The sequence below is a fragment of the Drosophila sechellia genome, chromosome X (assembly GCF_004382195.2).
Source record: "Drosophila sechellia strain sech25 chromosome X, ASM438219v1, whole genome shotgun sequence".
NCBI lineage: Eukaryota > Metazoa > Arthropoda > Insecta > Diptera > Drosophilidae > Drosophila > Drosophila sechellia.
Window position 1 is genome coordinate 14304112 of NC_045954.1, and position 10228 is coordinate 14314339.

Genomic DNA, 10228 nt, shown 5'->3' on the forward strand with positions numbered 1-10228 from the left:
GTCGGCGGTCGTAATAATTTTTGTTGGCCCTGCAATCGCTCAGATACTCGAGAGCTCCTCTAAATTTTGCCAAATCAATTTGACCCAAGTTGAAAATAAATTCCCTCACCCAAAGGCAACGAAATTTGGCACAACTTTCTTTGTTATCGGTGGCCGTAAAAGGCCCCCATGTGATGTCATATCCATGTGTATCTAGTATCTTGTATCTGGAGCAAATTTCTGTTTGTTGCTACATTTTTGTTCGGCAATCAACGAGGAAACTTGGGGAACTCGAGAAAAGAAGAAGTTACAGAGATGTGGTTGAAAATTAGAAGTTGCAGCACATGCTATTCTAACGAAAACAATACTACATTAAATACATTTTAAAGAATCAAACCTTGGTTCTGCAAGGCATTCTTTTACCTAATTACTATAAGTTAGTGTCTATGGCTATCTGGGAAGTTGGCAGAGCCCAGGACAAGAACGAATCATATTTGCGAGCAAGAACTCAGCTAAAAACAGACATTTGATTAGTCTCAAGACCGGTGCACGGCAAACTTGTCGAAACAAACAGTGACCTAGTACGAGTACCTAGTATCTAGTATCTATTCCCTTTATGGTTGGGCAGTTCCCTTGGCAGATACTTAGATACTTGGATACTTGAAGAGGGGTCCCCAGAGCCGGGCAACTAACTGGCTTCCTTCCTCAAAGTAATTAAGCCGAAAAAGTATATCGTATCCATGAGATACCATGGCAAACCCATGCCGCAGTAACCGAGCTTTTGTATCTTTTGCATCTGGAGAGTTGCTCTCTTGACGCATTTGCATGCTTATTTCTTATTCTTTATGCCGTTTGTTTTCCCCTCAACCCTAGGTTTCCCTGGCTGCCGACCAGCCCCCCGCCCAAATTTGGTCCTGGTTCTGGCCTTGCTCCTGACTTTGACTGTGACTGCTCATCCTGGATTCGACTCCTCGTCTCTTGTCATAATTCCCAGCATTTAACATGTTTCTCTTGTCCAAATTGTCAGAGTTGTCAACTTGTTTATTGCATTTCAGTTTGTCATATAAGCCAGAGCGATGTGGGTGCCATTTTCCGGGAAAATGCGAATGGGAATGGGCAGGGAAATGGGGCGTGGCGGGTCGGGGCGGAGCGGAGCGGGTCTGGTCGGCAAAACACTTGGATGGACGACGAGCTAACGACTCCCCCAACGTTCCTAAAAGTTTTCATTGACGTTGATGAAGTTGTAGCTGCTGCTGCTCTGCCTTTTGTGGCTTTTGCATTTTATAGAAACTGTCAAATAATAAAGCTAATTTGCATATTTTCCGCAGAGAAGCGTTGACGTTTTCTTTTCTCCGCTCTCGGAAAAACTATGTGAGTGTGAGTCGCATTTCCCAGTTCTCAGTTTACAGCTTATCTACAGCTGCAGGCATTCTGTATATATTAAATGAATGCCCTGCATTGCTCAGGATTCGCCTTATTTTACATGGCCTTAATAATGAACCCCTCTGAGCGGAGATGGAATTCAATTTATTGGGGAAACAATTTAATTACAGCTCTTTTCGCTTGTTAGGTTATCGTAAACTTTTAAATTAATTTATGAGCAGCCATCTGCTTTATTTAAAATATAATTTCGTTTGAAAGCCCAACTCATGTTAACATATTATTTCCTTTAAATATTGGCACTTTTACATTTTGTCTGCAAATAACTTGGGCAAATATAGCACAAACATAAACAAACACATCAGTGGCACCATCAACACATTCGAGAAGAACTCCACAGAGCGCAAATATTGGTTTTGTGCCACAAAACACGAGCTAGCAACAACAAAAGGCAGCTAGAGCAACAAAAATAACAATAATAATATTAATAAGAATAACAACGGCCACAGCTTTCGTCTATATATTTCTAATAACAACATATTTCTAATAAACAAAATATTCACCTTGTAATAATAAATCGTCCACGACATGTAACATAATTAATGTGAACTGAGTTTTTGCCAAAGTTAGTTTATGTTATTATAAAAACTATGTTCATTCTAAATTAGTTGTTTTTATGGAAAGGTAGGCCAGAAGTGTATACGTAACTTTGTTAATAGTGTTTCGATTTGAAAATGAAACATTTCTACTATTTTTAGTTTAATTCTCTGCAATAAAATGCATTATTTACACATTTGTCTTTAAAATTTAAACTTAAGACGACCTTAAAATTATTAATATAAAATTTTGAAGTAATATATCTCTAAGTGTATGGATTTTAGCCTGTTTATATTCCGAAGTTTGTAACTAAAAGGCTTTAAGATGAAGTAGAACTGCATTAAGGTAATCAATAGTTTCGTTTTGCTATTTGGCTATTAAAGTGCGAAATTTAATGCTTTAATTCTCTAAAATGTTGTAATTTTTGTACAAATGAATTCGAAATTTCAGCACTAGTTTACTAATCGCCATTCACACGTTCAATTATGGAAGTGTGCGGCGGAAGTTACGATTGTTACCATAGCATTTTGGCGGTGGCCAATTGGTTTTTAGCCGGCATATAAATCAAAGCGACCACAAATAAATATTTTATACAAAACAAAATGGTTTTTCAATGGCCATTACATGGCCGTGCATTGTTTACGAGTTTAATTTGGCTTATGCCTTGTGGACCCTGCCCATTTCCATGCCCCCAAGTGGCCCCTTTCACCGTTTCTGAATTGGCCAGAAAGGAATTTCAGTTGCGGCATCCATTTTTGTGGTCAGTGGACAATGGGCGAGCAATCGCAGGTGGTAACAGGTAGGCAAACGAGGCGGGACGTCGTGTTGAAAGGGGGCTGGCGGGGCACAGGTGCGGTAACTGGGCGTGGCGGGCGTTTAATTGAGGTCACTCATCGCGGACTGGAAAGTGGTCGTCGTGTAAGAAGCAGAAGTGACCTGTTTACCTGCAAGACGAACACGAACTTCAAGATACTCATTCAAAACACAGAAAAAAGGGGAGAGAGTGAGATAAATTCCAGCGAAACGAAAACCAATAAATATGCCGTGAGCCGAGAGGAAGGGAGACGGAGAGATGGCCGATGGGAGATGAGAGAGGGAGATGCCGATGACGCGCGTGGTAAAAGTAAGGCCTCGTCTGCGGTTACGTCACATGTATCTGTCAGATACGCGCTCGATCGCCAGCGCACACTGGACCTAAAAAAAAAACTGGTGCTAATATAAAATTGGTTGTCAACCTTTTTTTATGGAGCTCACGTACACGCATCTTACAACTAAAAAATAATCTACATTTAAATTAATTAATTTATAAACCTTCAAATCTTTTTATTTAGATTATTTTTCCATTTGAAAACCAATGTGGCTCGCAGCGGTTGTCGCACTGTTCTATTGTTTTTATGGTTTTCTGCCCGCAGATGCACTGAATTTGTATATATAAAATACAATATCTAAGATATATACTTAAAACATAGAGTAACATATTAATCATCTGGCCCATTTGAATTGATATGCTTACAGCCAAGCCCATCTCACATCTTTTTGCCCAACGAATTGAAAATTTGCCCATGTACATCTCCAGATACAGATACAAATTGTTCAGCTGACTGGCCTACATATTGGGCATTTTACCTCGCATCTTACCTCCCTCGCCGAAAATTGTGACACTGCGTGCGTGAGATCTAAATAGAGGGAGGCCCATCCATCTTGTTATCTACAAGTTCGCATTTGTATCTCTATAGGGATGAATCTGCATCTGCATATCAACATCTGCAGCAGGTGATGACATCACTTGTGTAATTTTTTGTGTGTGTTTGGAGAGACATGACAAGCGGATTTGCATCAAAAAACGTGCAACAAATTTACAAGATAATCAACGCAGAGCGACGGACGACAAGCACATAACGAGATACACGTACTGACAGATACTCAGATACTCGAGTCAGTTGCAAGTGCAAATGGAAATCAACATTGAAATGAAAACGAAAATGAAAATGAATGCAAAGGGCAGTGGAAATGTACAAATCATATTTGTTTTGTTTTCTAAAGGGCTCGCATTTTATGCTCACTTTCATCAGCTGCATTCAAATTGCTCTTGGGCAGACTTAAACCGGGCTCAATTCACTGGTCAGAAGCAGCTGTAGTTGCCAGTTAATTAAATGAAATTACATTTGGGAGCCACTTCGGCAGTTCCGACCGACTTGCAAAGGGACTTTCGCTGCTGCGCCGAGATTATCGCTGGTGAAAGTAGTCGGGGATGGTATCAGATACAGATCGGGATTTTGAAATAGTTTAATCTTCCAGAATGTGATTTCTGCACTCGCCATCCATTAGCATAATGGCCAAATATCCAAAGGTCTATTAGCAACTCGCACCCGACCAAAATGAAACACTTTTACTTTGCATTCCGCGTTTCGCTTTAAACGATTAACAATTCGAAACGAAACACAAAAAAAAAACGAACTCAAACCCTTTCTGATCTTTGTTTTATGCGCATAATTCGAAATTTATTTTATGTCTTATTAATTTTACATAAGCGACCGCTTCCGCGAGTCTGGGAAAATAACTTTGGGATGGGATGGCTTCATGGCAGATGAAGCAATTAACAGGCCGAGATGAAGTGGGAAAGTAAAAGTTGAACAAGGCTGCAGCTGCAGGTGGCAAAAGTCCGCGGCTGAATTCGAATTGATTTCGCTGCCAAACGAAAGAAATGTGTCAACAGCAAGAAATTTTAAAATTCGAAATTTGAATTTTGAATCTGAATCTGACTGCGTGGGAGTTTTCAGCTGAGTTTTGCCAATCAAGCTGTCAGACCAATCGAACCGAACAATAAAATAATATAAAACCCCATGCTTCGATTTGGTTCAGCATTGGCGGCCCCCGTAACTTTCGATGACTTTTTTTGGTTTTGGTTTTGGTTTTTCGGGGTCTCAGCTGGGGAAGCTGGAAAGCTGAAATCCGAGATCTGAGCATCAACTGTCGTGTCATTTGCATTGTTGTCGTGCTGTCTGAAGAGCCATCAAATCAAATTATATATGAATTTGTCACAAGTTGAAAGCGAAAGCCGCACCGATCGGCCCGGCAGACAACTCTATAAAGGTTTCCTTTGTTGCAGTCGACAAACGGCGGTTCCAGCATCAGCATCATCACTCGGCATCCCAAACTCGAGACTTGAAACTCGACTTTTTTCCCAGAGGATCTCTTTCTTCAGGCATTCCAAATGTTGCGCATACGCAGTGTGAGCCACGTGCAGCTGCTCGTTCTAATGGCAATCGTTGTGGTGACGGCAAAACAGGAGAGTTCAAGTAAGTAAAGATACTTAAAAATAAATAAGTCATTTGCTCAAGTTAAGCTTTTGGCCATTTGAAATGATCGTTCATAAATGTTTTTGTATGAGTGTGTTTATGTTAAAATTGAATATTCATTTGAAGAGCAAATCGCTCACATTCAAATGAATCAATTATATAAGTGACCCAACTCCAGGCTTGACTTAGGCCAGTAAACAACCGATTTCTTGCTCCTTTAGCGCGTCAATTTGGTGGCCAGAACTTCGGCAACGGCTTGGGTCCCTCCTTCGGTGGCGTGGGCGCGGGTGGTCTGGGGCCTGGGGCCGGGTTTGGACCCGGATCCGCTGCCGGATATCCGGGACAAGGCGGCTACGTACCACCGCAGCAGCCGGGCTGCCCGCTGTGCGACTCGTCGGTTTACTCGTACTGCTCCCACAAGATGGTCCACGATGCCTGTTGCTGCGATTTTCCAGGTAATTAATCAAGGGCTTGGGGGCGAATGCCTTTGGTGACATTATTTATGCACGCCCTTTAATCGCCTGCATTTATTAATATTATTCAATTTGACGCCGACCGTAATGCGCTTTAACCCGCAGGCGGTGCCCCGCAGTTGAGACCGCCCCAGTGTTTGTACTACGACTGCTCGCTGCTGTATGCCAAATCCTGTTACGAGCACGCCCTCATCAAGAACTGCTGCTGCAATAATCCCTACTGACGCGCCCATTTATCGGCAAAATCGAGAAGTATCGGGAAATTGGAAATGGAAAATGGAAAATGGGTAGTGCGGAGCGCCAAGTGATTTGTTTGCACTTCGGCTTCATTTATTTATTCAATCCATTTAAAATGCATGTGCGCAGCGCGGACAGATATGTTTTTAAATCAAGTTTGTGCGATTGCTTGAAGCGCGCTAAATTAAATTAAGTAATTTATTTGACAACCAAAGTCTTTTGTGCCTGCTTTCTTTGAATGTTTGGAAAAGGAAGGGATAGATCCGAAACTAGCCATACTATATAATATATATTAACGCATTAGTTACAATTTGAATAATCATTACAACCATGTTTAATTGCAAAGAAATATTGCATTGGGCTCAAAATGGGAGCCATGTATTTGGGGTAAATATGATTTTAACTTTTTCGAAGCCCTTAATTAAATACTTTCTGCACTGCATTTGCCCATTTGGACGCAAACTTGTTCGCCGGATTATTCAGCATTAATAATGTGTTCAATTAATTCATGGCTTTTGTTTTCATTTCACCTATTCGCCGACTCATTTATCAATTGTCGTGTTTCGCTTCACTCGGCGTTATTAGCATAATGAATGTTTTCTCCCCAGATTAATTGATTTTTAATACGCAGCCATAATCGGCACACAAATACGCATCTACTACGGCTTTTTTGTGTTTTTCATTATCTAATCCCAAATGATGTGGCTTAATAAATTATTTACGAGAAGATCACATGTATATTTTTAAATGCGATGGCGGCCATAAAGTATATAACTTTCTATTTACACGCACATTTAAATCTAAATTAATTAGTTTGATCACAAACGCGTCCAATTGTGAATAAATGAGACCCAAGAAATGAATGCCGAAACCAAATAAACAAAATACGATAATTTCTTCTCTTTTTCCCTACCCCCCCGCTGCTAAAATAAAAACAAATCTGAAAATTTCGTTGGCGATTATTAGATGACAGAAAAAATAAAAAAAAACAGCGCTGAGAAGATAAAACTTCTCTGGATTCCGCGCTTTCTTCAGTCCCTTTCCATAAATCTAAAATTATAAAAATCTCTCGTAATCTGGCAGCAACAACAACAACAGCAAAAATTTACATCCAAGGCGCGCCAAGAAATATTAGCATATTACATAAGAATTTTCACTTTCATTTAGTATGAGTAGGATCCACTCCCCTCGATTCCATTCCATTTGAGCCCATTCGAGTTCAGATGAGATGACGAAGTCACCGAGTTGAGACCCCTCTCGGCGAATACTTTTTGCTTGATTAGCATAAATCTCTATATTAAGTGGCTCGCCTTGCCCCCCTCCTTATAAATATTTTTAGCTTTTTGTGATTTTTAGGTGGGGGCTGTCCGACTGATAGGCGGCAAGGCCGTTTGCGGATGGAGAAAGCCACATACCCTATAATCCACATTACGAAATGGGTCCACTGGCCCAGTTGTTTATTCAATATTTATAAAACTGATTTATACCACGTCGCTGCTAATCCATTTATTTCCGTGATACATCGCCCAATTTGTTTCAATTTGGTTGCGATGACTAAAAGAGTAACATCCGGGTTTCACTTCGATTGAGTTTTGAGATTTTTCGAAATCTTCTTAAGCTAACCGTTTAATTGAAAACTTTTAAACGAAGTATCTAAATCCTAGAGCTCAATTCCCTATTATAAGAAGGGTTTTCCGATTTCGGCTTCATGTTGACCAGATTCGAGCCTTTTAGCCAGATTGGCGCAACAATTGGCCGGGCAATCGAGCGAGTGGCCACGCCCAAACACTTGCCGCATTGACAGTTATTGGGCGAAACAAAGTTGACTTTTTCTGGCCAGATTCGCAGGACGATGGCTGATTGGAGCGGTCCGAGACGAGACGAAGGACATGGCCCAACGGCAAAGGCAACCGAGATAATCACAAAAGTTTTGTAATAATTTCAATTTTTTTCCGGCCACTTCTTCTCCTTCATCTGCGGTTCGGTTCGGCTTGCTTATTTTTTTGTCAACTGGATTTTGCTTGCCGTTTGCACTTTTCTAACAATTTCGCTTCAAATGAAACCTTTAATGGATTTCAAAAGAAAAATTTATTTTGACAATGACAATGAATTTTCCCTGCTTTTCGCCGCTCTTACACATTTCATTTTATTTATTCATCTTCAGGACCTTTTGTTGTTGCTTTTGGTATATATTTTTTTTATATTTTTTATTGCCTTTCCAAAAGTTTTTAATGAGCGCGCGTTGAAATTTTATCTGCCAGCTCAACCCTCTACGATTTTCCTTTTTTCCGGCTTTTCCGCTTTCCCGACACCCCTTCTCGCCGCTCTTTAGTTTCACTTAGGTTTCATTTCGGATCTGCGTTGCCTTTGTCTTTATGAAGTAAAAACTCGGGACACGTTTACTTCATCAAATGCGCTTAATTAGAATTAGCACCGGAATGTGCCTTTGCTGGGGAATTCGCCTCCGTTCGGCGGAAAACAGCCAGAAGTCCCAAAAAAAAAGCAACGAATTCGACATTGAACTATGTCCAACTGACAGTGGATACGGGTGAAAACCTGCTGAAAACCCGGTGTGGCGTTTCCAAGCAGGTGAAAGCTTGTCTGTTTTCTGGCCAAGCGGAAAAAATTGCACAAATTTTTGGAAAGTGTCAAATGAACTGGAGAAGCCAAATCCTAGGGCGGCTAAATTTTAGATTTCTGGGCCTAACAGTAAAGTCAATATTTGGGAAGGCTACTGAAAAGGCAGAAAATTTGTTCTGTGCGTAAAAGCTGTGAAAAAGAGATAGAAGCTGTGAAAAAGGACGAACGAGGAGATTGACCAAACTTAGCAAAATTTTTGGTTACAAATGCAAATTTATTTGTTTTTGGTCAGATTTAAAATTAACTGTTGGATAAAGAATACACTTATTAAATACGAAACATAGAAATCACAAGCGATTAAACATCTAGCATTGCAATCTACAATTAAATTTCTAGAATTTCTTTATTTTCAAACAGTTTATTACAGTAGATTCATTAAACTTAGGAATGCATTTTAAATATAACATATTTAACTGTGTTATAAATAATTGGTTACCCGCAATCAGTGGCTTACTTTCTGACACTCCATGTGATACTACCTTAATATGAAAATGAAAATGATTGAATCGTTATAATAACCCAAAGTCCTGCTGTTAACAAAAAATGCAATTAAAGTCTCTATTAATTGATTGTGGTTTTAAAACAGACAAATTATAATTGGTAGGCTTCATAGGGTTTCACAATTTATTAGCTATTGTAACTGATATTTAGCAGATATCAGTATGCGATAAATTTAAATTAACAAATGTAAAACTTACCAATTGGCATGCAATGATTTGTAGTTAAGTATTTGATGCAACAAAAATTAATATAATTTTTCAATTTATATTCAGCATTTATATCTATATATTGAATAGTAACTACCATGGTAAATAACCATATTTTAGAGCTACACCACGGTCCATTATGCATTTTTTGTTAGACTGTAAAGACTTGGGTCCCATTTTCCCGATTTCCGAGGAAGACTTAACTTTTCGCCATGCTTTCTCCGCCGATTTGAAGGGAAATACATCAGACATCGTAATCACCGCAAATGGTGTTATGCAATCCCATGGCGCACGCACTCAGCGCAAAAGTAAATAAATATTTGAAAACAAATTATGCTGTCGGCACTTGAAATTGACAAAGAAGACGCCAACGGGGCGGATGGGAAATGCTGGACAATAACTTGCCATTAACTGGTGGATTATTTAGACGTATATAAACATAATTAGCGACGCAGCTCATTATAATGATCGCGTGAAGGATGCGGCAACGAAATGGCGATGATGCTGGTCGGTTCCGTGACCATTTCTCACTTTCGGTAAATTAAATTCGCATAAGCAAAATCAGCAAGAAAAACGATACCAAACTGAAACTGAAACCGAAACAAAACGGGCAAAACAAGCCAAAATGCTTCCAATGGGCCATGACAACTAAAAAAAATCGGCAGCCGGAGGAAAAATTACCAGCACTGAAAAAAATTGGATACCAATATGTTTTGTTTGATTTCAATACTCGTGTTAGATTTGCAAGTATTTTGTTTACTTTTTAATAACATATATTGCAATTGTTTATAGACTTTCAAACAGTTTGGCATGGACTATAGCATATGATTTTACTCGCTGTGTACAGAGAAATGAGACCACATTAAAATGGCAAGAAAAACTGCAAAAACTTTTAGGTGCTGTTGAGTTTGGTGGA

General features: G+C 39.6%; 1 protein-coding gene across 1 annotated transcript; it reads left to right on the forward strand.

Moving 5' to 3' along the window:
* Positions 1-5065: 5065 nt before the first annotated feature.
* Positions 5066-6174, forward strand: LOC6618541. The gene is made up of 3 exons (XM_002042765.2): positions 5066-5255; positions 5477-5710; positions 5834-6174. Exons 1-3 carry the CDS (start codon positions 5171-5173, stop codon positions 5950-5952), a joined length of 438 nt encoding a protein of 145 aa, XP_002042801.2. The 5' UTR covers positions 5066-5170; the 3' UTR covers positions 5953-6174.
* Positions 6175-10228: the final 4054 nt, after the last annotated feature.

What these genes read in the sequence shown, in the direction of transcription:
- LOC6618541 (XM_002042765.2), top strand. Translation starts at nt 5,171, where the DNA reads ATGTTGCGCATACGCAGTGTGAGCCACGTGCAGCTGCTCGTTCTAATG. An exon ending in GGCAAAACAGGAGAGTTCAA is followed by an intron (nt 5,256 to 5,476) that starts GTAAGTAAAGAT and finishes TTGCTCCTTTAG; the next exon opens with CGCGTCAATTTGGTGGCCAG. An exon ending in CTGTTGCTGCGATTTTCCAG is followed by an intron (nt 5,711 to 5,833) that starts GTAATTAATCAA and finishes TTTAACCCGCAG; the next exon opens with GCGGTGCCCCGCAGTTGAGA.